This window comes from Python bivittatus, unplaced genomic scaffold, assembly GCF_059951505.1.
Source record: "Python bivittatus isolate LINGU-HERP-01145 unplaced genomic scaffold, Pbiv_v1 ctg000570_np1212, whole genome shotgun sequence".
Taxonomy (NCBI): domain Eukaryota; kingdom Metazoa; phylum Chordata; class Lepidosauria; order Squamata; family Pythonidae; genus Python; species Python bivittatus.
Genome location: NW_028277097.1, coordinates 24,409,495 through 24,436,404, shown reverse-complemented (window position 1 = coordinate 24,436,404; position 26,910 = coordinate 24,409,495). Strand labels below are relative to the sequence as shown.

The window sequence follows — 26,910 nt, the reverse complement described above, 5'->3', positions numbered from 1 at the left end:
GACCTCTGTGCCCCCTCCCACCCCCTCCATCTTTCCTCTGATGGGAGGTCAAGGCTGCCCGTGCCGGGCTCCCTCCCCCTCCTGTTGGCTGGACAGAAGAGACCCCAGGTGGGCAGGACTGCAGTGGCCTTCCCACCAGGCTCACCCCTCCACCGAGACCCCTTCCTCACCATGGTGCCTGGTGGGACATTCCCTGAAAGCAGTCCGGGGCCAGAGAGGCTGGGAACAAGAGGGGCACCTCAAGGCTGCCTGCCACGCTGGACCCAGCCGTCCCTTCACGGGCCGGTGGCTGCAGAGGGCTCCATCCAGCCCCTCCAACCTGCACCCTTTTAGGAATGCTCCAGGAGAAGTTCCCAGCCCCAAATGCTGGGAGAATGTGGTGCTCACCGGGAGCAATCTGCTACTTTCAGCTCTTGGGGGTCTTGCCCGCGAGAGGTGCACTGCTGGACCCAAGCACAGCCTTGAAGGAAGCTGCAAGCCCCTTTCGTGAATAGCCCAACAACAAATAATTGCAGGTCATGAATGGCCACCGAGGGCCTCCTTCGGAACAGCTTCCCACTCGTCCCTAGCAGTTCAAAGCGCGCCAGTGTGTTTACTAGACTCAAAGGAGTCTGCGCAAACAGAAGCAGAGGCACGAGTGCTCATGAGTGGGGATTTGCCCATCAAAAAGGTCTAAGAAAATCTCTTTCTTACGGAGCATCAAGACCACTGAAGGCCTCTTTCAGTGGAGGCGGAACTGGGCTGACCGGAGGCAGGAACCATGTTTATGCGCCTCCGCACGAACAATCTCTCTCCTCCTGGGCACTGCCAGGGCCACCTCTCTGGTTAGTTGTCTGTATTTTAAATTGTGCCGGAGATATAACAGGGAGTAAATGTCTTCAGGAACAGAAAGTACGCCAAGCTGCCTCCTACGAGGCCCGGAAAGTAAGCATGAGGACTAGCGCCACTGCACGCTACAGAAGCCAGGCAGCTTCCCTTCAAGGCCGCGAACCTGTCTCGGGCAGGGGAGCGACGCTCTGCAGAGAAGCCAGGAGTCCTCGTCCTCGAAGCTCCTGAGGAAGATGCCGTCAGCCTTCCCTGCCCGGGGTGGCCCCTCCCTTGCCCACCGCTTAGAGGCAAAAGGGCCCAGGTAGAAACTATGAGAGGTGGAGCCGGCAATCGGAGCCTCCCCCTCCCATCCGGCAGACCCCCTCCCCGGGCAATCAAGCCACTCGACAGCATGCAGAGAAAGCAGCAGAAGGGAAAACGCCAGAGTGGAAAATGAGGCCAGGGTGCCAGCTCTGAATCCAGTAAACAACTTGCCTTTTTTAAAACAAAACCAGAAAACCGAGTGGGAACAGCCAAGGCCGTGCAGACGCAACTGCCGGGGCCGACCGCATCTCTGACCCTGGCCCCGATCAGAAGGCAAAGCAGCCCTCTGCGCAGACCTGTCCCCCTCCAGACCCTGACCCCCATGCCCTTCCTCTGGCCGGGGGGAGCTCCTATGCCCTCCTGCACCCTTTGCCCTGAATGCTTGATTTACCCAGAGGAACTCTGCTCATCAGCTGAGCCACAGCAGGGCCCTGCCAATGCTCCCCCCCACGTGCTGCTTAGGACCCATTACAGAGGGAAATGCCTGATGCTCCGTGGGGGTGCTGGGAAGAGATCCCCGCCGTGGCATGGCTCTGCAAATGCCTGCATAGAGCGGCCAGGGAGCTTCTGGTGAAATGCGCGTCCTGCAGGTGCAAGCGTCCCGGGAAGGGTCAGATGGCGCTCCTGCAGCGACCATGTCCCCCTCCCAGGGAGAAGAGAAACAGCCCTGCTCCCCCCCCCCCGTCTGTGCCCTGCTCATCCGCCTGCGGCTCCCGCCTGGTTTGGTACAGGGCCTGGCACACTGCCGTGGCCAAGGCCCTCCCCTCAGTTTTCCTGCCAGTGCCCGTTCTCCCTGGAGCAGCATCTGGGCTTTGGACCCGCTCAGCTCAGCGCCCCGCTCTCCTAGGCTGGAGGAGCCGGCACAGGGCGGGCGGGTTCCTGGAGGGAGGGTCTGGTCGTTGGGTTTCCCATGGGGGGGCTCCTGAGGGGCACCAAGGCTTCAGGAAGACCCTGTGCCAACAGGCACCTACTGCCCCGGACCACAGCTGCTCTGCGGGCTTCAGCCTTGGCGTGGGGAGTGTGGGCAGAATTACAGGATTCAGCAGCCAAAAAGACTTGAATTTGCCTCCAGTTTCTGCTCCATCTGAGAAATACCTCCAGAGGACCCACAGCAATACTGGGCAGATTTAGGGGGGACCAGTCCAGTCTGGGCCTCCCCCCCGCCCCAGTCTGAAGCTCGGCACTCCCTTTGCAGGCCAGAGCTGCTCCCACTGGAGCATCTGCAGGAAAGAGGAGGGCTGGGATGATGGGGAAGATCTGGGTGGCTCAGATTGTGTCATGAGCCACAGTTCAGAGCCTGACTCTGATTTGCTCCAGCTGAACCCGCGGAGCGTCAGCCTCAGGAATCGTTGAGCCGGGGTGCATCTGAGGCTGATCAGCCACAGGCCTCTCCTGATCGGCTGGAGCAGTCAGATGAGGCGGCGTGACCCCCAAGCCCCAAATCCAGATGCAGGCAGAGGCGAGCAGAGCAGCGTCAATCAAGGAGACTCCTCGCGAGGCAAAGGGGGAGGCCAGAATCGTTGCAGCCAGCCGCCCGCAGGGATTTACGTAGCTTGCTTTGCCTTCACCCTCCCAGAAACAAGAGTTTGGAAATCTAGCTTGTGTCCCTGGGTATCCTGCTCTTGCATTCCTGCCTTCTGGACCGGCTGATTACCCGATTTGGCTTTGTGACTTTTGGCAACATGACTAGACTGCTCTTTTGCTGCCTGGACTGCAAACGATACTTTGCTTTGCTAAGCCTTCGATTTACAACTTGTCTGCCCTTATCTGCTTCTGCTCCTTGGCAACTCTTAGCTGTCTGCTACCTTGAAACAGAACAGACTGAATCCCACCAAGACGGGGCTGCTGGTCCTAGGAAACGTCTGGGCACCACAATCACGCCAGTCCCAGTAGTTAGTCTGGGTGGCGGCAGCTGTGACCCGGGGCTCCTCCCAGACTCTCGGCCGCCGCTCAGCCCATGGGTGGCAAGCACGCCCGGGGGAGTCCTCGCCAGCTTCGCCTGGACCGGAGTGCCCTGATCACCTCCTGGCCGGTCTCCTGCAGCCTGTTCTACGTGGGGCTGCCTTTGGAGACAGCCCAGAAGCTGCAGCTGGCACAAAATAGGGGAGCAAGACCGCGGGTGGAAGAGCCCTGCCCGCCACCAAAAGGACCGATGTTCCAGACTCCGCATTGGTTGCCTCTCGGTTTCTGGGAGAATTCAAAGGGTTGGTTATGCACAAATGCCATCAGCAGCCCCTTGGCAGGAGCAAACCTGCCCACCTGGACCAGTCATCTAGAGAGGGGTGGCTGAGAATGGATGGGCCAGACTAAGTGGCAGGCCTTCTCTGTGCCCCCCCCCTTTGGACACCGGCCCAGGCGCAGGCACGGCCCATTCCCTGGAGCTTTCTATATACACTGAAAGCTCTTCAGGTTTGAGGTCCCCGAGGGCTGGCCCCTACAATAAGTGTTAATCTGGACATTTATACTGTTGAATTCATAATTTGTAATTTAATCAAATAATCAATTTAATTACAGTGGTGCCTCGGGTTACAAACGCCTCTGCTTACAAACTTTTCGGGTTGCGACCAGCTCCGGCCGCAAAAATTTACCTTGGTTTGCGAACTCCACCTCGGGGTACGAACCGGATCCGCGGCCATTTTCCGCCCATGCCACGTGGTCCGCGGCCATTTTTCCCCCCTTGACGGGTGGTCCGCGGATGCCGGAACGGATTAACGGTAATTACATTGAACCTTATGGGAAAATTTGCTTCGGGTTGCGAACAAATCGGGTTGCGACCAGAGTCACGGAACGGATTAAATTTGTAATACCACTGTATTTAAATTTCATTTCATTTAAGCCAGTTTACTTAACCCTCCTAAGCATTTCCCCATCAACCGCAGCTTCTGGCGCCATTGGGGGACGCTTGCACCTTCAGCTGCGCTCCTGGCTGGGAGGCTTCTGGGCCTTTGGCTGATGGGGAATGGGAACCGGTGCCCCCCCAACAACCTAAGTGCCCAACCCCTGCAAGTACGGGCACACACTCCTAGACCCTCAGCCGTGGCTTTGCTCTGTCTCATCAAAGGTTTTGCAAATGGTTGGAGAGGATCAAGACCCCTTCAAAAACAGAAAACATCTGGGTGCTCAGCACTGCCCCAGAAATGGGGGGCGGGTGACACTTCCATGCTTCTGAAAAGAGGGAGATTAATTTAATGGACTCTGGAAAACCCACCCTAGTTCTGCCCACAGAGCCAACCCCTGATTTTTCTTGTTGGCAATCCTAGTGCTGAATTTGAGACAAAGCACACAGCCATTCTGATTTAGCTGGTGGCCGGCTTCAGCAACAGAAGACCCCAGATAAAAACTCGGCTGGGATACGAGATCTGACCAAAATGCTGAGGCTCAGCCCCAAAGAGCTCTTCTGAGATTCTTTTTCCCTTGGGGGGTTGGGAGCATGTAAGAAACAAACCATGATGAAACCTCTTAATTTGCTATAGAAACTGTAGATCTCAAACTTCTGTGAAATCCACAAACGATGCATAAAGATAAACACAACATCGACTACCTCTTTGCAAGGTTTGGAAATTTGTGTCTCCTAGAGTATGTTGATTTCTGATGAAAATTCATCAGAAAATAGTATTTTGTGTTTATTGGACCCTTCAAAGAATGTTTAAAAAGAGATGGCTGTTAAATTTTTTGTGTTGGTGGTTCTGTAAGAAATCTGAAAGTCCCTTAACTCCTGTCTTGTCCAGCTATAGCCTTGTTTTGGTTTCAAAACACTACGTACAATCTTGGGAAGGCATATGATAGCTAAGGACCTTAATGTGAATGCTGAACTATATTCCTGAAACATGGAATTCTTCATCTCATGAAGAGCTTTGCTTCCATCCAGCCCAGGGCACAGCAAAGAGAGCAATTTTACATAATTGTAAAGAAACTTACCCTCCTCATTTTAAACCACGGGCCCAGGATATGAGTTTGTAATTTATTTTTGAAAAGTTTCTGGATTCTAAAAATGAAAGGACAATCCATTTGTCTCTGTGTCATCTACATTTAAGGATCAGTTTAAGGATTGGATTAATTTTATACCATTATATGTGGTTACTATATGGATCTTTTTTCCCCCTAGTTTATGTCAGTCACTATAATACCCTTAAGATTTCTTTTTTTCACTGTATAATCACTACCTTTCTGGTGGGGTATTGTATTTCACTATTAAATACACAGACACCCACAAACAAACACACTTTTTGAAAATCTTGTGTTTTTTTTAAAGGCCACCAAAAAAAAAAAAAGCAAAACCTGAATTTAAAACATTTAGCTTGAGTAAAGTACAAAGGTGGATACATAAGATAAACAGTAATTCTCATGGTATGCAGAAAGTCATTACAGATGGCATTTGTGTAAATACATCCTTCTGGAGAGGGATCAGAATTCAGAAGTATCGCATAAGTGCAAAATCTACCGCCTTTACGATCTGGTGGTGGGCCTGATCCACCTAATCCGCTGAATGCAACAGGGGATCCAGTCAGCGCCTGGGCGAAAGTTCACCTGCGCAGCCCCCTCTCCCACCCCGACTTTCCCAAGAGCAGAAAAGGCACAATGCAGGCAAGATAAACTCCCCGAGGTGCCCCAGCCTTGAGCATGGGCCGTGCCAGGCTGCAGCCCCCAGAGATCCTCTCTTGGCACACAGCAACTTCTTCTCTTTCCGTCTGAGCCACACGTGGCGGAGGGAGGGGGCAAAGGAGCCAGGCAAACAGAAAGCCCTTTTGGGAAACCGTTGCACGGCCCCCCAGAGCTGAGCTCTGACATCAGACGCCAGCCTGGCCCGGAAGCCCCGCTGGGCGGCTCGAACGGGAAAGAGAGAGGGGATTCTTGTCGTTCAGCCCAGATGGCTGGGAGAATGCCAGGTTGCACGGAACTAGAAATGGCCACTGGGTGACTGGGGGTGTTGTCCACCAAAGTTTCCGCCTGCACCAAAAGAGCACACGACCGTTTGACAACACGGCAGGAAATACCTGGCCTTGCTCAGAACTGCCTTCGTGACATCATCATCCTCCGATCGCTTCTCTACCCTTGCTCCGAAGGGCAGGACGATTATCCTTGCTTTGATGTCTTTCCTAACAGCGTCACAGCCCAGCGTTTCTCCATCTCCGCAACTTTAAGACGTGTGGACTTCAACTCCCAGAATTCCCCATGCTGGCTGGGGAATTCTGGGAGTTGAAGTCCACTCGTCTTAAAGTTGCGGAGATGGAGAAACGCTGACTTAACCACCCAGGATGGATTACGTGGCACTGAGAGAGCACGTAAGGAAGATATCTGACTGGCCGGATCGTTCTGTGAATGAGAAGCGCCAAGCCGAAGCAGGGAACAGATTTAAGGGCTCCCTTCCACAAAGCCTGCATGAAAAGCAGGTCCCTGCGGGGAAGGGCTCCTTTTTCCCACAGCTGCGAACGCAGTAGTAACCGTGCAGCAGCCCGGGGCCTGGTCAAGGCTTACGCAGAAAGGGGGAAGGAGGTCGCCCTTCGGGCCCAACGGCCCTCCCTCCTGCCCCGGGAACCTGCCAGAGACGGCCTTGAGCAGAGAGCCTGCTGGGGGTGGGGCGGCTCTTACGCCCCAGAAGCGTCCAGGCCTGGAGCCACTCGACAGCAAGCCTTGCGGTTCTTGGAATTATTTTTCCCATCATATTCTTTGTGGTGAGCACTGTTTTCCTTGGGTGTTTCCTTGGGTGGACAGCCAAGTTGCAACTCTGGTCTGCTGTGACTTTTTCCATCCCTAACAAACTCAAAGAGTGTGCACAGGTGAGGAGTGGGGAGAACTAAGCTGCAGCCACCTGCCTAGAAAGCGCGCGAGCAAAACCGCGACAGAAGGCACGAGGCAGACGCAACGGATACGGCCAGATCCTGAATTACACAATGGCTCTCTGGGCCCTCTCCGTTTCCTCGACTGGCAAGAGGCAGCGGGCTCACAGTGGGGAGGAAGGCGGGTGGGCTGGCTGCCCGCCTTAGGGACACGTCTGTGCCCAAGAAGCACATGCCTACACGCTTCCCCCTCCCCAGGGCAGAAAGCTCCCCGGGGAGGCCACCACCTCCAGCAACGTGGGCTTCTGTTGTTATGGCTGGCGCTTCCCTTTTCAAGTTGGAAGCCCTGCACTCAGGGAAGAGCACAGGAACGGGGACAAAGATGGCGAGGGGCCTGGGGAATAGGTCCTGTGAAGAACATTCCATCATTCCTATTCACATGCTTTCTCTAAGTCAACACATGTGAAATTAAGTTTATTTGTCACTGTCATATATTTCTCAGTGTGCTCTGAGAAGATGAAGAGCAAAAAAGAAAAAAGAAAAAAAAGAAGAGGCAGCTGTGGAAGAACTGTCAGAGAAGACCAATAAAGATGATGAAAGGCTCGGAGGCCAAATCCTACAAACAGCAATTAAAGGAAATGGGCGTGTTCAGTTTTCTTTGAGAAGGCCAAGGGGAGACAGGATAGCTGTCCTCCAATACACGGAGGGCTGTTGCTGAGAAGAGGCTGTGGATGCCTTCTCCATCATGTCTGAAGGTAGGACAAGAAGCAACAGGTGGAAGCCTTCCAGAGGGCGATCCAAACTCAAAATGAGGGATTTCCAGACCGTGAGAGCTATTCGGCAGGGGAACAGTCTCCCTCCTGGAGTCACGGAAGCTCCATCGCTGAAGGTTTTCAAGCAAAGGCTGGACAGCCATGTATCTGGGATGGTCTGAGGATTCCTGCTCTAGGCAGAAGTTGGCCTGGAAGACCTCCAAGATGCCTCCCAACCCTTGGATTCTAAGAAATGCCCCCTCTGAAGATTCGAAAAGTCGAAAGGTTCCTTTGCCCTCCCATATCCAAGATCTGCTTCCCCCTTGGAGTCCCAGGAGCAGCTCCCTGCCTGAGCCAGCAAGCATTCCTAGCCAGCCTCCAGCACCTCATGTCATCTCCATCCTGAGAGGTCTGGCCAAGTCCAGGGGGCCAGGGAAGCTGGAGAGCAGGGCCACCACACAGGAGTCTGGGCAAAGAGTAGGGGTGGCTGGCAAGCTCTCCGCCCTGCCTCTCCAAGCTCTTGCTGTTCTGCCATATTTCAAAATCTGGTTTCCCAAAGAGAAATTCCATCCCAGTCCCACTTCTTGAGAAGGCGCCAAACAGTTGGTGGAGCAGCCTGGATTTCAGAGCCACAGAAGGGACAGGACTCCGGAGGGTGTTCCGGCCTTAGCAACGGCGGACGGGGCTTCAGGACTAAGGGGAGGGGGAAGGGGCAGGTACCTCACAGCTCCTGCCTGAATTACTGTTCATCGTTTAGCACATTCTTTCTTCACCGGAACTGCTGCAGAAGAGTTCTTAATTGCAACCTCGGTAGCACATGAGAAACCAAACCCCAAATCTTTTGCGCAACGGCTCCCTGCTGCAGGGCACAACAGGGGGCTTTTGGAAACTTGGCACGAGACAAAACTATCCCAAATGGTTAGCTGTGGCAGTTGAACAGAGCCTCCATGCTCAGCGACGGTGTTCCTAAAAGAGAAGCAGATGGCCTGCAAGGGGAGAGACCCGCTACTGCTGGGCGGGCTGGCGCCGAATGAGGATGGAGGACGTCAGAGTCTTGTTGCGACCGCCTGCTGCGATTTCAGGCCAAAGTTCAAAGAAGTGACTAAGTGAAACTTGAGGCCAGGGAGATGGGTCCCCAAGGACCATTTCATCCAAGACCCCTTCCCTGGGCTGGGCATTATGACAGCAGGAGGCTGAAGGCCAAGATGACTGCCTGATACCAGCCAGAGGGAAAACCACTTCCAGGTAGCAAGCAGGGAACTATGCCCACTCCGGACTCCATGCCATAGAGGTTCTGTCACCAACTTTCTGGTTGGGCAATTTGTCTGTCATGAAACGTTCCCAAGGATTTCAACAGAGGCAGGTGCTAGAGGGGCAGATCTTCTCACTCAGTGGATGTGGGTGGTGAAACTGAACATCCGTTCCTGTCTATATCCAGGCATCTCCATTGTTTTCCTTCCCCCTGAAAATGCTCTGTGTGTGTCTGTGTGTCTGTGTGTAAGGCGTCAGCTTTTGTGGGCTGCATCTCACTTCGTCAGAGCAATGGAGTGTAGGATTTAAATTGGGAGGCTAGGAAGAAAGTGGCTTTGTAGATGCAGGTGACGTGCGAGGCAGACGACCAGCAGATCCTTAACAATGAACACCTATAATGAGCTAAAACCCCATGGGGTTTGGGGAGACCTTCTGAGATAGCCTGACATCTTTGGGTGACGTATGGGCTACGCCACCCAAGAATAAGGGGCAGCCTCTCTCACAGAGAGAAAACAGACTGGGGGGAGCTGAGCTACATCCACTTCTTCTCCTCTGTCCCCCTCCCATAAATACATTCTCCACATCAGGAAAAAGAGACCCCATGGGGAAGATTTGCTGCTGAGCTTCCTCCTCCAAAACACCGGCTTGAACTCCTGGCACATTTCTCTTTCCTGGGAGGGTACTCCACTGCAGCGCCAAGCAGCGTGTTCCACAACATGACTTCACCACCTCACCTGCTTTTGCAAGATTCATGGTTACAAGAGGGCAAGAAAACAGTCTGGCGTGTTGCCATAAGTTGGGTTATACCGGAATATCCAGAACCAGGAACGTTTCTTGGGAGCCCGCCAGCTCCTGCAGAAATCAAGGTGCCCGTCAGCCGAGAGTCCTGGCTCCACCCTTGACAGATGCCAGCCTCTCCTCCTTTTGTCACATCTGCCTCAGCAAATCAAAAGCCGCGGAAGGAGCAGGGCCTTTAAACTCCCTGCCTTTGAAACATCTCTTGCCCTTCTGCTAAAGGCTGCCAAGATGCCATTTCCTCTCCTTCGGTATTCTTGGAAAGTTACCTCATGGCGAATGCCAAATTTGCAAGTCGTTTCTGACACCAGAAGCCCTGCTCAAGCAGGGGACCCCACGGGGCAGCAGACTGCGGACCCCAGAATTCTGGGACTTCTATGCTGATATGTTTTAGACCACCAGGTTGTGGGAGAATCTGACTAGGATGTGCTCACAAACAAAGCACTGACATTCTGAACCCACAAAATAACGTCATGTAGAATTTGGGCACATATTGTGGCATTGGGTGCATTAAGTACCCTCCGGGAGAAAGATGGGATAGAAATTGAATACGCAAATAAATATTAACAGAGTCAGAGCAAACATGCTTCAGTTCCTGTCTCCAGAAGCCTGAGATACCTTAGCAACATACTTATTTTCTGAACTCAGGGACAAGCAGCCCCAGAAAACTCCACCTTTCACTACCTCTTCACCTGAGCTAAATCCACCCATTCAGCAAAGAGGCTAACTTTCTGGCCACTATTGGAAAAAAACACAGCAATGGAAGCATCACTTTACATAGGAAACCAGCTGACTTGACTGTTCTGGTGGGTCCTGGTATTTCCCCAGGACACACCACAAAACCCATTATTTACAGCTAGGACCTACAATGTATTTGCATCTGTTCAGGTCTATTTGATTGGCACGCCACCAAAATATCTATGCTGGCCATTTCTCAAACCACTGTACCTACTGGAAGAAGAAAAAGCAAATTAACAGGGCCACAAGGCCCCCCAGGGATATGCAAAGGAAACCTGGCCCCACCCGCCCCTTCTTCTCGCCGTCAACAAGCCCTGCTTATTCACTGCAGGTCACTGAGGGTTCCACAGAAGATCCCCTCTGCTCACACCTCCGTTTCTCACAAATATGCAAATTTCCGAACATTTTGTCGCAAAACAAAAAAGGAAAGAAAAACTAGAGTGTTTTAAAGGCATTTTAATGACTAACACAGAACACAGCCAACAGAAGCCTCTGCTAAATTATGGGCGCTGTCTTGAACATGCCACTGGCAGGAGACGCTACAGTTGGCTAACCGTATCTGATCTCAAAACAGCTTAGGGTCAGGCCGCTCAGTATTTGGATGAGAGGCCAACAGGGATTCCTAGGGCTGTAGGCTACTCTGAGAAACACAACAAAACAATTCCTAGGCAACCCACTTCCACTCCTTTACTCAGGAAACTACATGGACGTGTCCATCTGATCATCACCAGAAGCCAAGCGCAGTTGAAGGGAGTCTTCATCTTTTATCCTGAAGGCTCCTCGTGACTCTGGGTTGATTTAGTAAGAAAAAGCTAACTAAACATGGACCACTTTCCTACCACCACGTAGGAGGAGAGCCCTGTTACCCTATGGAGGAAGGAAGTCAGAGGGAGTCTGGTAGCCCTTTTTCCGACTTACAAACTGCAGCTGATGCCTTTGAATAAAATTCGTTAGTCGGAAAACGGACTACCAGACTCCCTCTGACTTCCTTCCTACCACAGGAAAGTGCAGTGACCACAGTTAAGTGGCTGCATTCAGACAAATGCTACTTTCTAAATTGCTTTTGTCCACGGTAGCCTGGTTCCAGCTCCAAGGCTTACATCTTCTGCGGCCTACAGCAAAGAGGCCATGTGGTCGCATAGCATCATGAGGACCAAGTTATGGCTGGACATGGAGGTAAGACTCTATCCCAGTGTTTCTCAACCCTGGCAACTTTAAGATACGTGGTCTTCAACTCCCAGAATTCAGTTCTGGGGATTGAAGTCCATGCACTGTATCTTAAAGTTGCCAAGGTTGAGAAACACTGCTTTATCCCATCAACTCCAAAGGACCATCTGAATGATCAAAATAAACTGTGATAAAACCGTATCTGTGGTGCAAGAAAATATACTTCCTAAACTGTAACCTGCCTCCTACTCTATGTCCTTGAGCCTCTTTTCCTTTTCACACAACCACACAGGGGTTTTAGAGGGAGGGAAGAGAGTTTACCACAACTCCCCCTCCCCCCCCGTTGCTGTCTGGCACACACTGACGCCCCCCGCCCTCTGCAAAGGAACCAGGGACCGCACAGGGGTGGGCGTAGGGCCATCAGAAGGGTCACCAACCCAAGCCAGCCCTTGGGATCCCAGCTGGTCTTGCTAGCAAGGCTTCTTCCTAACAGCCAAAATGAATTAACCGAATTTCTCTGCAGATGCTCCATTAATCTTTCCTTTCATTTGTAAGGTCAAGAACAGCTGACGTGAACATGCAGGAACGAGGCGCAGCTGAGCACAGTTGGAGTTTGTAAGGAAGCCACGCCGTGCGTCCCATTCAAGGCAGGGCAGCTCGGTATGGGTACTGTGGTGCCCCACAGCGCTTTCCACCCCCTCACCCCCGGGCCCTTAATCTCTGCGGAAAGCAAGTCCAGCATAAGCTCTGCAAGGGCGCTCTAATCCTCCCGCCAGTAAGCAGGCCGGTATTTCTCGATCAAGGGTCAGACTTCTTTGGAAATTCTTATCAGATTCATGCGGCCACATTTCAAGGAGAGAGGCAGGGAAGGAACTGAAGCAAGGAAACGCCAGAAGTTTCAAGGGTCTCTGGATTCTTCCGGGGGCTGCGAAACGTCTCCCTGCGAACCCTCCCCAGTCAATGTATCTGTTGTAGCTGCAGTGGCTTCTGGCCAGTACCTAAACGTTTCCAGGCTGCAGATCGGTTAGGACCCGGGATCAAGAGGCCAAGTCCCAGCGATCGAAAATGGGCTGCGTCAAAGGCCCGCTGGTGGGGGCGGCACTGCCCTTTGTCTCTCACGGAGCGCCGCCAAGGTTTCATGGAACCTCTAGGGCAGGGTTTCTTGAAGTGTGGCCCGAGGACCCCTGGGGGTTCCCAGGGCCCTCTCGAGGGTCCGCAAAATCAAAATTATTTGCCGTATGTTACAGGTGTTTTGCAAAAATTTAAAACCGTGTCACTCTTCTCATTATAAAGAGTCACCTTGTGTGAGATGGGCGGCTATATAAATATGATAAATAAATAAATATTTTAAAATGTTATTTAAAATATAGGGTTTTTTCATGAAAATATTTTATTTGTTACTATGTAATGGGTCTAGTATTGTTGTTTTTACATGATTCAGTAAATAAATATTCCAAGAATGCGTCAATTTTAATTTTTAATACCGTAAATGATGGGTTTATAGCATGGGTTATATTTGGGGGTCCTCCATAATTTTTAAAAGTGAGAAGGGGTCCTGAGAGCAAAACGTTTAAGCAACACTGCTCTAGGGCAACCACCCAGCCCTGCAGAGCGTTGGGGTAACTCTACGGTATATGAACTGCCAAAATGTTCCCCTGCACCATGTAGGCAAAAATAAATAAATAAATAAATAAATAAATAAATAAATAAATAAATAAATAAATAAATAAATAAAAAACAGGTGTCTGGTAGCACTTTTTCAATTAAAAGTTTTTATTGAAGGGCATAAGCTTTCATGTGGAAAAGGAGCAGCCAGACTCCTGATTTTTTGCCACTGCAGACTAACAGTTCTCCTCCTCCTCCGAGGCACCAAGTAGGAAGTGAGCTTAAGTGGACAAGTCATATTTTTAGGAAAGCCCGTCTCCCCGGCTGCTCTTTCCCCCACAGTCCTTGAGACATTTCTAAGAAACCCAGAGATTCCCCAGGACAACGTTCGTGCAACGCTGCCTCAGCCCGTTTTCAAACCGCCAGTAAATCAGCTATATTTCCTCCGGTGGCATGCAGCTGTAATTCAAACTGAAGGGGAAAAGCCCTGTCTCAGTTAAGGCACATGCTCCAGGGGTCTTTCCATGCCGTCACAGCCTGCCCAGCGGGGACACCATTCCCCCAGTCCTCAGACGCTGCCCGAGAACGCCAAGGGAGGCGAGCGGAGGCACCGCCTGGAAGGAACTTTCCCCGCCGCTTCAGAGCCCGGCAGCGGACCGTCCCCGAGCCAGACCGGCGTCCCCAGCAGGAGCCCGCCAGGAGGGCAGGACAATGGACGGAAGCGAGCCGAAGCCACCCACCGGGTTAACTGAGGAACGGCTACAGAAGAGCAGCGGAGGGCGCAGCCCCGGAGCCCGGAGCCGCCGGGCAGCTGAGAGATTCGAAGCAACGACCGACAGTCCAAGCCGTACAACTCAGCGGCCCTTCGCTCCGCGACCTCCCGCCCGCTTCTCCGCGCCGGCACATCGCTGCCCGGACAGTAAGAGCCTTCCCGGCCCCGGCCCAAGCCCCCGACGGACCCCCGCCGCGTAGACGCCTGCTCCGGGCCAGCCCCCAGCCCGCCCGAGAGCGGGCCGCTTAGCCCGCCTGGCCTGCCGCGGAAGGGCCGGCTCTGGCCCGCCGACCCTGGAAGCAGCGGCCGGAGCGCATCTGGAGGGCGCCGCTGGGGAGGGCCGAGGAAGGACCGCCGGCTCCGATGCGCCGGGGCCGGGGTTGCGCAAGAGGGCTGGCGGGGGGCGCCTCCGCTCCCCGGCCCCGCGGGAGGAGCCCCACCCGCCTTGGCAGCCGCGCATCTCCGACGAGCAGCGGCCCGCGAGAACTGCCGCCCCCCCCCGCCCCGGGAGGCTGCAACTTTTCCGCCGCAACGGGGCGGCAGGAAAGGGCCCGGCGGGTCGTGGGGAGGCTGAGTCCCCCCGCGCGGACGGCTGCCCGCCCAGCCAGCCCCGGGAAGCCCCGGGAAGCCCCGAGCGCCGCGAGCCGAAGGAGGGGCCGGCTGGCGGGCAAGGCGACGGTCCGCCCCCGCCCGCCCCACCTGGCCGCCCCGCCGCGTACCTTCAGGTCCGGCTGCTCCGGCTCCTGCCTCCGCGGCTCTCCATGGCCCGCGCCCGCCGGGAGAAGGGCGGCTCTCCCGCTGGCCGCCCCGGCGCCCCGAACGCGCCCAGCCCGCCTCGGCTCCGGGGCGCCCACGCGCAGCAGCCCGGCAGCGCGGAGGAGGCAGCCCCGCGCTCGCTCGAAGCCGGCGGCGGCGGCGGCTTGGCTGCCCGGCGCGGCGCGGGGCGAGACGAGGCGAGGCGGGGCGGGGCGGGGCGAGACGCAGGCGGGCGCCGGGCAACCCGGCCTCGGCTGGCGCGAAGGGGCCCCGCCGCTGAAGCTCCGGGCAGCGCGAAGCGTCGGGCTCTCGAGGCGAGCGGGGCTCGGCTCTGCTCCGCTCCAGGCAACGTTTCCCGTCCCAGCGCCGCAAAGCGCTCCAAGCCGGCGGTGACCCTCCTTCCGCCGCCCCCTTGGATGGCGGGGAGGAGCCAGCGGGGCTTCTCCGCCGGGCGGGGGGAGCGCCGACGTTGGCAGGCACAGCGCCCCCTCCCCCTCCTCCCCCTCCCCCCCCGGCCGGCCGCTCCTGGAGCAGCCAAACTTCCCCGGCCTTTCCGCGCGGAGAGAAACGGCCGCCGCCGCCGCCGCCGCCGCCGCCGCTCGGGAGAGCCCCGCTCCTCAGCCGCCACGCCGAGCGGGGCAGGGCGCGGGTGTGCTCGGGTCGCTGCGGCCAGAGCCTGGGCCGGGGAGGCCCGCGTCCCGTTGCGAGCTGGAAAATCCGAGCCGGGCGGCTTGGACAGGGATTCAGAAGACGCCTGTGACCAGAAGGCTTCAGGTCCAGTCCGAGGGTTCGGACTGCCGGTAAAATCTACCGCGTGCCCCGAAGTCAGGGCAGGAGCCCTGCACTCCTGCCGAGGATCAAAATCCTCCCACCGAGCGCCCCTCGTACTGCACGTCCCAAATGGACGTGTTGCCTTTGGGGCCACGCCGCACCAAAGCCAGGCGAAAAACAGCCTCGGTGCCCAGGCCGTGCCACTCGCGGGGAAAACCAGGATGCCAGATTGGTGCAGTTGCTGTGCATAGAAAGCTCTAGTTTCCTCTCATTCCTGCAGGAATCCAAGTCACGGGCATCCTAAGCTCCTTAGGATCTGCACGCCACACACGCAGCGGAATAGTGGGACCTCGGTTCCTAAGGATGCTCAACAGCCAGACACAGGATGCTAGTCTCAGGGGGGGGGGAAGGGGATTCTGCGGCAAACTCGGCCAACACCAGCCCCAGCCTTACAAGTATCGGGACGCTTCTTGGAGCGCGGCAGGCGGGCGTGCAGAGAAGGATCCCGAGGACAGCTCAGGAGATCCTTGACTCTACATGGGAGGCCTGGGAAATCATACGGAGGACAGAGGGAGAAATGTAGGGACTGTGTTCAGGTACTGGAAAGGCCGTCTTTTGGCCTCCTGCAGTAAGTGGCCCACCGGTACGCACTATCTGCACGTGGTCCCCGTAGCATTTAAAGTGTTTATCACCTGCTGGCTATATTCCCACAACACGGTTAACCGGGTCAGAGAAGGTCCTTGCAGATGCATTCACACAACACGTGAGGCTGGTTTAGTCCTGACCCTGGTTCGTTTTCCTTGTGGTTTAGCATGTTATGCTGACTCGCCCTGTTTGGTTAGGTTATGACTCAGTGTACTGTGTGGATCCGGAAAACAGGATAATTCAGCAGGCAACTTAAGTGCGCTTTGCAAAGGCAGCTATTGGATTACTTTAATCTTTACAAGCAGGCCTGCAAAGGTCAGTGTCCTTAATCCTGAAAGGAGCTTCCAAAATCCATGCTGTAGACAAAGCAGGCCATAAACCCACAGCCTCAGACTTCAAAGGAAGCCCTGCGACGCTCCCTCAGCGCCTGGCATAGTCCAGGGGCCGTGCAACACCATGCGCTTATTCAGGGCAGTTAAAGACCCAGCGGTGCTAGTTACACATGCTGCGTGTGGTTAGGCTTCTTTGTGCCTTCCCGTTTTGGTGGAAGCACCCTATTTGGCCAGAAGGGGGTCACTCCTGGAAAATGCAGTGCGGTGTTGACCCAGGCAAATAGCCACCAGCCAACTCAGGAGGGCAATATACTTCCACGGTTTTTGTGTTGGTTTGGAATGCTCCGAGCAGGAGATCCTCTCTTTGGGCACAAGGATAGACCTGAGTTTGGGGGTCTCTCCTGAGATACCTCTGAAATAGGGCAGGGTGTGAATCTCAGAGCTCTTGACAACCTCAGGAAGTGTGGCACTTGAGTGGCCAGGACAGCGAGCCACAGCTGGCCTTGGACCTGAGGCCCCCTCTCGGCACCAGGGAGGGCGCAACCCCGGCCCCCTTCCCAGGCAGCGGGCCACCTCCAAAGCAAACAGCCCACTGTCACTCCTGCATTCCAGCAGCGCACAACAGCCTCTGCAGCGTGCAGAGAGCCTGCTGTGCAGACAAAGGCCCCTTTGGTCTCCTTGGGATTCCAAGGGAACGTTGGCAGGAAAACCGGCCTGAAAAGGTGGGGAGGCGGAACGGGTTCAGGGATCTCCAGGGAGGAGAGGGCCGTTTAACCTCTTCACTCCCAAGCCCAGAAAGCAAAGCCTTGCGGAGGAAGAGGGGGATGCAGGATCCCTTCCCTCCCCAGCCGTAAATCTCTGTCTGCCCAGATCTGCCCTCGCCAAGCCGTGTGGTAGCCATCACCACAGCAACTCCTGTCAGAAACAAAATCACAGGCAGAAATAGGTGGCTTGTGCCCCAGCACCCCTGGCAATTAAGAGGCAGAAGCTTTCAGGAGTTTTCCTATTGAAGTAAATGAAAGCATTTCCAAAATCACTTTTATTTATAACTTGGCAAAAATATAGTTAGTCATACAAGGGCTACATTGTGAAGCACAATGGGTTTTTAATACATTTCAGTTGTTAACTGATAAGGTGCCAGTCATCTGCCTCCCATGTGGCCTGCATCTGCCTCACCGGCCTGTCTTCTCTCCCTCCACCCCCACCCAACGCATCAGTGAGCCGTCTCTGTGCCTGGCGAAGGGAGGCGCAGCCCACAAAAACTGATGCCTCTGAATAAAATGCCTGAGTCGGAAAAGGGGCTACCCGATTCCTCCTAATTTCCCCCCCAAGAGCCCAGGTACTTTGACCCATCCTGGCCCACCTTCTGAAGATAGGCAACTGAGTCATACCTCAGCCTACGCGATGACCCATCCTCTGCTGGAAAGATAATCAGCCCTAACTGATTTCATCTGCCCGTCCTACCAGATCTGGCAGAGAGGGCACGTTACGGGTTCCGACACCCAGGGAGCTATGTTTGGCAGGCCCCGGGCGGCGGCCTTTTCTGCTGTGGTGCCCGCGCTGTGGAATCTTCTCCCCCCGAGGCGAGGTTGGCCTTGTCATTGTGGGGCTTCTGGAGGTCCCTCAAGACTTGGTTGTGCCATCAGGCCTGACGGGCGATCTAGTGAGGTGGCTCCATTATTTTTAACATCTCTTCGCTTATTATCTTTGTTTTAGTTTGGTTTTTATATTTTTATACTTTTTAATGTATTTATTGATTGTTTTTTAACCTTGTTGTACGCCGCCTAACGTCACTTGGAAAAAGTGAGATGGGTGGCTAATAAATTGTGTAAATAAATAAAAATAAACAAACTGACCTCAGCTCATTAGTACAGGGGTGAGAGACCTGGCCTCCCCACCTCCCCCTATGGCTGGATTGCAACTCCATCTGTTTGGCCAATGTTAGCTTAATAAATTATTATTACTATGCTTGGTCACGCAATCAGCCAGATGTTTAGACTGGATCTGGCATTTTTATCCACCTATCGAGTCCTTCCCAACCCTAACCCTAACCCTAACCAAACTCTGGGTGGCTTGCAAACCAAAAATAAAAACAATATATATCAGCAGTGATATATAAACAAAACTTAAAACAAAAAAGACCTCATCCCAGAATACCAGGGCCGTCATTCAGCAAATCTGGGAGGGTCCCAGCCCCACTGCCCAGTGCATTATGGGAGTTCAGCTTGAGAATTTTGCCTCTGACATAAAGAAGAGGAGAAAGCTGGAAGTCAGGAGCTAACAGTAGCAGACTGAGGCAGGAATGAACGGAGGTCAAGCTGACCCCCGCTCTCCCCCAAATACCCAGAATTTGGATGCACCCCCTTCCTCTTCTGTGCTGCCTCCCTTTGCAAGCTGGAGGGCTGAATGCTCCGTGCTCTTCCTGCCCAGCATCTGGCTCCAACACAGAGCAGCCTTCATGGGGTACAGCTGGCAGCATGGTGCTGGCATGCCTCCCTCCCCTCCCTCCCTCCCTCCCTCCCTGCCAGCAGAATTGGAGCCAAGGATCCAGCCCTTCCCCTCCCAGCCCACTGCCCCAAAGGTAAGAGGCCATTTTCGGAGCTGGCCTGGCAGGGAGAACTGTAAAACAAGATCCCCTCAGGTGCATTTCCCTCAGCCAGGGCTCAAGTCCCGCCGGTTACAGCTGCTAAGAAAACATGCATTTAAAAACCAATGGAAGAAAATCATCTTTGCTGGATCGAACGGTGCGTGTGTTTATTTTATCAAACCCAGATGCTGAAGGCGCGGAAGCCAGGGAAGGAGGGCACAAAGCGCAGGATGGGGCAGGAGGGGAGAATAAAAGGGAAGCTTGTCTGAGGCAGGCCTGGGGAGCTGGCTCCTGAATTGGGGGCGGGGGCAGGAAAGGCGAGGGGCCTGGTGCAGGGAAAACAGTAGGTGCTGAAGGGAGGCTGTTTCTCACTTTGGAAACTTGAAGCTGGTCCAGAAGGCTGTTGCAAGAACAGAGTGTCGACAGCGTCCCGGGAAAAGAGGGGCCGGATTCCTTGTGTTCCCTGCTTACCCACATGGCAGCCTTCGCAGTGGTGATGCAGCTGCATGCAGACATTGAGGCACCTCTGTATCGATGAATCCCTAAACAAGCAAGCTGACACCACCTCTGCATGGCATGAAGTTAAGCAGAATATCTTTCTGCACGTGCAACCATGCATTTATGTGCAGTAGTTTACAGATTCAGAATATGAAAACAGTGAATGTGGCAGGTGCGGAAATCTGGATTCCCTTTTTGCCACTATTTTGTAACACGTCCTTTGGCAGATATAAGAGCTTCCAATATTTCCCATAGTCAGCTAAAGGTCCTTCTATTCTTGCTTGTGGATTTTTTCCCCACTCTTCCTTGCAGAATTCTTCTAGCTCAGAAATATTCTTAGGTCTCCTTGCAGGCACCCCACGGCTGAGATTTCCCCACTCATTTTCATGGCTGTGGACTGTGAAGGCCATTCCAAAACCTTTATCCTTCTTTTCTGTAAGTACTTCATGGTTGATTTGGAGGTATATTTTGGATCTTGTCTTGCTGAACTATCTAGTTTCATTTCAGCATCAATTTCTTCACTACCAGGAAACATCACTTTCTAGGAAGCGTTGATAATGACTCGAATCCATTCTTTCTTCCACTCTCCCAGGTATCCTGGGCCACTGGCTGACACGCAGTCTCAGGGTGTGAGAGAGCCACCCCATGCTTGACGGTGGCTTCTTTTCTGCAAATATTTCACCCTCTTTTCTCCAAATGTGTCTCGTGTGGCTGTGGCTGAAGAGTTCCCTTTTTGTCTCATGTGTCAGGTTTATCGAGGTTTTCTTTGGCATACTTAGGCAATCACTTGGTTTCCCTCTGACAATGATCCCACGCAGGTCATTGCCGTCTAAGCAACGGTGTGCTGCGGGGCGTGGACAACTCCTCCAGCATCAGCTCCACTTTTCAGCCGGCCGTTAGCAGTCATCTGTGCCTCCGTTCTGCAGACCTGGACAGCTCTAGCAGAGGTGGCTCTTGGCCTTCCAGATCTGGCCTTCTCTTCAACGGTCCACACACGTTCTGCTTCTTAACGATGCTTCTCCCAGTTGCGATGGCTAGCTGGGAGCCTGTGTAAGAGCGAGTGGTCTTCATGGGAAGGTGCTCAGGCTGCTGCTTAGAGGAGCCCACGGTGGTTGAAAGCAGATAGAACAACAGTCACAACCTGAGAGTCAGAAGGGTCAGAGTATTTGTTCCCCTGTGGAATTGCCTTCTCCTGGGTAAATGTAGGCCCAATGAGTCAGTCGCTATTTGGACTTTATTAAGAACTTTGCAGTAAAAATAATAGTGCCGAGCCTCTCCCGATCATATTGGCTGTCAGTCTGCTTCTGGGTTCAATCCGAGGTGCTGATTATGACCTATAAAGCCCTACCTGGAATGGGGCCAGGTTATTTGAGGGACTGCCTCTCCCCAGTTACATCTCCCCAGCTCATCAGATTCAGCAAGAGGGGCATGTTATGGGTCCAGGAGGAGAGCATTTTCTGCCGTGGCGATCCCCCCCTTTGGAACATCATCTCCCCTGAGGTTAGATTGGCCCCAGTCCGTCAGGCCTGGGGATCCTGTGGAGGTGTGGAACCTGCAAGATGGCTGTATTGTTCGTAAGCTGTTGGTTGGCACTCTCCCGCGTTTTATGTTTCTGATTAATTTGTTTTAATTATGCCCACTTCTGAATTGTTTTTATTTCTATGAGTTTTGGTTTTTTGTTATTTTAATTCATGAGCCGCCCAGAGTCACGTAAAAGAGTTGGGCAGTTATATAAAGTGGACGAAATAAACAAATAAATATTCATGTTTTCTTATTCTGAATCAATAAACAGCTGCACACAAATACCGAGTACCATCCAATTGTCCAGAAAGACATTGTGATTTGGTACCACGTAAAGGCTGTGCACGTCAGCTTCTTTCACTAAGGGGCTCCTTGAAGTGGACACCCTGGCCGGGGGCGCCCACACTTCAGCATCCCATCAGCGAACCTGGCCAGAAGGGAGGCTGCCCCACAGCAACAAAGCCCAGATCGTGAAGCACAACTGGATGAAGTGTTTAAGCAAGCCGTAACCTTAGATATGACCTAATACCCAGGTTTGTTAAATATAACCATATTACCTATCACAAAGTCGCCAAATTAAACATTAACTAGATTCACATCAAGTGATAAATAATTTGGATCAACAAGGCCTCCTGTGATAATGATGGGATGCTTCTGCCAAGATTAAGAGCAGCCCATCTTCGAAGGAGAACACAGGTGTGGAGAGGGACCACAGCAGATGTCAACTTTCTGGCCTGAAGGGGACTGGAGAAGACTTTGGTTCAATCCAGCTTTAAGGCTCTTCTTACCTTCTTAAAACAAGATTAGTTGATGACTCACCATCACTAGATCCCTTTTTGCTACATTTTCATCCCAACGGCCTTGACAGTGAACTTCCACAAAGAACAATCATTCTGGCTGCGAATTCTGAAAGTTGTAGAACCAATATATCTGGAGAGAAACAAATATCCACACATTAACTTTCCACCCATATGACCACACTTTAAGGCCTTTCCCCACCTGCACTTAGCCCCGGCACGACAGTGCCCTGCAGCCTCTTTTCTCTCCCGGGTCTCCAGGCCGTCCCCTCCATCTCACCGCCAGTCCGCGAGTCAGACAGGTGAAGCCATCTTGAGCTGGACCAGCTGAAAACAGGGCTTCCCCCTTCCCCAAACTTTCTTTTTTAGCCGGAGGTCGAGGAAGGACGCGAGAGATGATGGACGCGGCCCCACAGCCCGACCTGCCCCATTCCTGCTGCAGCCGTGTGAGCGGAGGAGGCTCCCTGGGCCAGCAGCGGCCATGCTGAAGCGGGAGGGCGGCAGAGCCAGGGGGCTCGGCCAATCTCTTTGCTTATCACGCACTGCACACACCGAGTCGGGACAGGCCATTTGGCTGTGATTCAGAACAGAAACTTTAATTGACAGGCAAGCAATTGGCAATGAGGGTAGCAAATGTCATGCTGGAAGAGCACTGGGTCTCTAGAGATCATCTCCCACCAGCAAATTCCTTTGGAGGACGTACCATATCAGACTGAGCTAAAGAAAGGCCACGTCCCACCCAAGGGCCATGAGAGGGAAAGGTGGAGAAGTTTGGGGGTTTAAATAAGGAACCTAGTTACTCAATGACAAGGAAACATCCCTGTTGACAATGCAAAGAAATGAAGTCTTAGTTAATAAATTTTAGCGAACTCTTTAAATAAAAGAAGGATAAGTTATTCCCTCCCTCCCCAAACTTAACCCTCCTTTGGGGTCTTAAATGGAGATCCAATAAGCAGATGGTTATGGGTTCTGGCAGGACTCATGTCTCCAACAGGCCCTCAGCCTGAGGTACCTGCCGTCTTCTTACTGTTTGCATGTTGACTTTTTTGGTGAGCAAATGTCTATTTACCTAGTCTGAGGATAATAGAGTGTAAGCGTTGGCTTCCTATGACTAAGTCTGGATGCAAAAGATATGTGTGCAGGTTAACTCTTTCCACCCACCCTTAAACTCTTGGAAATGTGGCCGTGCTTAGCTGGGAACATGGAACGGGAAGGGGGCATCAGGCCTTCAGGGGTCCCACCGGCCATTCCGTAGAAATCATCCTCTTTTCCCTCCCTCCGTATTCACTAAACATCCTTTCTTTGCATTGTCTGTTGGCTGGGAAGAGGAGCCACTGCGAGTTCAAAGAAGGGTTGGCAGCTTCTCCTGCGGCCAGGCTTGGTCAGACCGCCAAGGCGGCATTCCTGCTTCTGTCAGCACAGCCTAGTTTCTCTGAAGGCACCCCATCCCGCGCGGACCAGCCGATCCCAGGGTCTGGCACTGCTCTGCTGTGGTTGCACCAGGGGCGCTCCAGAGAGCCAGCGGAGCCCCTTGAACGATCTCGACCCTTTCTAAGCCAGCCCAGCTTCGTGGCTTGCTCCGTCTCAAGGCACGCCAGCAGCTGGGACGGGTAGACGGAGGCCCCACAGCCACACGCCGCCCAGGAACTTCTTTCTGGGAGCTGTTGATTATTAACCAAAAATGTTTATAGCCCACCCGTAGGATCTTGCGGCAGGCTGACCCCGTGTGGATCGTTTTATTTTAAGCGTTGCGTGTGGTACGTCACCCAGAGTTGTAACGGAGTTGGGCAGCTTATGAATTCAATAAAATAAATAAATAAACTTAAGAAAAACCCAACTGCCCAGAATTGATGAAAGATCAATTTGAGGATGGAAATATTGAGAAACTGCTGCATACATTCTGCATTTTTATTTTATTTAGTTACAGGGCTTCTAGACTGCCCCAATCATCCAATTCTGAGTAGTGTACAATTCCCCAAATCCATTACTTGGGTTAAAACAGGTTACAAAATAGACTAAATCAATGCAATATTGTCAGTTACAAAATCAAATCAAAACTAAAACTCTTACATTACAGCCATAGAAAATCTAAACACTGAAACCCAAAGTAACATGAGTTCAACCCTGCCGGAAGGCTTGATGAAACAGCCGAGTCTTTACAGGCTTTCTGGAAGAGAGAGGGAGGGAGAGGGAGGGAGGGAGGGGGAGAGAGGGAGAGAGGGAGGGAGAGAGGGAGGGAGGGAGAGAGAGGGAGGGAGGGAGAGAGGGAGGGAGGGAGAGGGAGAGAGAGGGAGGGAGAGGGAGGGAGGGAGGGGGAGAGAGGGAGAGAGGGGAGAGAGGGAAGGAGGAAGGGAGGGAGGGGGAGAGAGGGAGGGAGGGAGGGAGAGAGGGAGAGAGAGGGAGGGAGAGGAGAGGGAGGGAGGGAGAGGGAGGGAGGGAGGGAGGGAGAGGGAGAGAGAGGGAGGGAGGGAGAGGGAGAGAGGGAGGGAGAGAGGGAGGGAGAGAGGGAGGGAGAAGGGGAGGGAGGGAGAGAGAGGGAGGGAGAGGGGAGGGAGGGAGGGAGAGAGGGAGGGAGAGAGGAGAGGGAGGGAGAGGGAGGGAGAGGGAGGGAGGGAGGGAGAGAGGGAGGGAGGGAGGGAGAGAGGGAGAGAGAGGGAGGGAGGGAGAGGGAGGGAGGGAGGAGAGGGAGAGGGAGGGAGGGAGGAAGGGAGGGAGGGGGAGAGAGGAGGGAGGGAGAGGGAGAGAGAGGGAGGGAGAGGGAGGGAGGGGGAGAGAGGGAGAGAGGGAGGGAGAGAGGGAGGGAGGAAGGGAGGGAGGGGAGAGAGAGAGAGGGAGGGAGGGAGAGAGGGAGAGAGAGGGAAGGAGAGAGGGAGGGAGAGGGAGGGAGGGAGGGAGGGGGAGAGAGAGAGGGAGGGAGAGAGGGAGGGAGGGAGAGGGAGAGAGAATTTCACTGTTTTTTGCTTTGTTTTTTTAGCCAAGAAAAAGTTCCACAGCACCGTTCCAAACCGATGGCCAAATTCAAATCCCAGGCCTGGCCCGGCCATCCCCATTTGCTTCATTTCTTGCCACCCTGAGTCCCCCCACGCCTACAAAGGTGCAGCCCCCCAAAGCTTTGTCTGTTGGACCCTCCTGCCCGGCTGTGGGTTCCAGCCCGGAAGAGAGGGGGGCCAGCGATGCCTACCCCACATGCAGTTTCAGAATCCTCGGCCCCCTCCTCCTTGCTTTTTCTGAAGCCCCCCAAGTTTATTTTATTTATTTATTTATTTATTTATTTAGTGGACTTGTCCCCGCCCATCTCCCCACAATGGGGGACTCTGGGCAGCTTACATCAAATTAAAATCATAAATACATGATTAAAAGTTATAAAAAGAACCACACTTACAGAGATAGAAAAAAGATTAAAAGATCCAAGAGGCCAATAGAGGCCACACAGTTGTCTCCAAGGAAGGTGCCGCTGGCCCCTCTGGCCCCCTCCCTCAATTCACAATGACGAAGGGGGTCTGGGCAGGGGACCTTCTCCCCCAGCCTCACTTTCCCGTCTGAAACGCGGCGAGGGAGGCGAGGCAAGGCGGACAACAGCTTTGCAAATGTCAGCAGCCCCAGACACAGCTGGGCTTCCCCGGCCTCCCCTGCCCTGCGGCTCCCCACGGGTCAGGCTTGTCCAGCCGCTCTCCTCGGCCCCCTCTCCCCCGCCCGCCCCGCCAAGACTTCCTTCCTGCAAAAGGCCGCTCCTGGCCGGCTTCTGATTGCCCGGCTGGAAGGGCTCAAGGGGCTGCCCTCCGCAAAGGGCGCGAGAGACTCAAGCAGCTGGAGACGAACAAATGCAGCCCCCCCCCCGCAAGAACTTGGCACAGCAGGGGGGTTCCTCCGGTCCGTGGCAGGGAGACTCCGCTGCCCCCCCCGCCATGCACTCAAACACAGAATGCTGACGTGCAACACGCCCGTATTTCCTCTGATAGCTTAAAACATTGCTCAGGGAAAGGAAACATCTCCTAATTCTGCAGCAGCAAGTCAAGTATTCCCTCTGGTGCCGCAAATTAAGGCCACAAAGTGCCTCCCCGGTAGAGAATAACAGACCTCCACATAATGACCAACTTGTGCACGATAATCCGTGCGGTATACGGATAATCTTCTTCCGCCTGACCCGTCAAATAAATTGCAACTGCAACTCCCAGAATTCCCAAGAAGCAGGCTGGGGATTCTGGGAACTGTGATCCCAGCACGGCGGGAGGGCGTCAGGCAGGCTGGGAAGATTTTGCAGAAGAGGAAGGAAACGGAGCAGAGCAGCCCCCGGCCTCTCACTTCCGCAGCAGGAAGGGAAGCCGGCCCGGGATGATGGGGGGGGGGCAGCTCCTGGCCACGTCGTGCCCCTCGGTGGTGTGGGGGAGGGGGAGCGTGACCCCTTTCCCTGGGCCCTGTAGCCCCCCAAAGGCGCACGAGGCCAAGAGCCGTGCAGCGCCGCCCTCTGCCCATCCTGGCTGCATCCCTTCGCTCAGCTGGGGGGTTCCTCGGGGTGGGGAGAGGGTGTCCGTCTGGATGCGGACTGCAAAGCGCCTCCCCTGCCCTCACGGAATATCCGTCGTAAATCAATGAAACCATGGAAGGTGGCTGGGCATGGGAGGGTCTGGCACTGCCTGTCCCCCCTTATAATGGGAGGGCGAGCCCCCATCTCACCTGGAGGAGCCTGGCCGGTCAGAGGCCATGGACACCCAGGGGCCGCAGAGGGGGCGCTGCAGAGCCCCAGGGGTTCTTTTCCTTTTCGGGCAGGGGGAAAGGCAGGAGCAAAATGCACAAAGGGAAACCCAGGGGCAGGGTGGGGTGGGGCGGGGCGGGGCCCTCTGGGTCCCCCTCCTGCCCTGGCACCGGGTCGTGTGAGACTAGCGTGTCCCGTCAGGGTTCGAGGGCGGCTGGCGACATCCCACCTCGCAGCAGCTGCTCCGCCACCTTTGCCCTTGCGTGTTTCCCAGCCGCAGGAAGGACTAACGGGGACGACCAGAGCTTTTGGGGCAGCGGAC

General features: G+C 54.1%; 1 protein-coding gene across 6 annotated transcripts in view; it reads right to left on the bottom strand.

Moving 5' to 3' along the window:
• The window catches only part of IL11RA (interleukin 11 receptor subunit alpha), a 71,154-nt gene that overhangs the window by 18,198 nt on the left and 26,046 nt on the right, over nucleotides 1-26,910 (bottom strand). The window contains exons 2-3 of one of the 6 annotated variants that reach the window (XM_088152838.1): nucleotides 23,966-24,062; nucleotides 21,918-22,028 (exon numbers count right to left, since the gene is read on the bottom strand). The exons of 3 other annotated variants lie outside the window; for them this stretch is intronic. In XM_088152838.1, coding sequence (XP_088008964.1) covers nucleotides 21,918-21,920 — 3 coding nt within the window. In that variant the 5' untranslated portion in view covers nucleotides 21,921-22,028; nucleotides 23,966-24,062. Of the gene's footprint in view, nucleotides 1-14,707; nucleotides 15,124-21,917; nucleotides 22,029-23,965; nucleotides 24,063-26,910 lie in introns of those variants that run through there. 2 more of the 6 variants (XM_088152837.1, XM_088152836.1) reach the window with 2 other exon arrangements.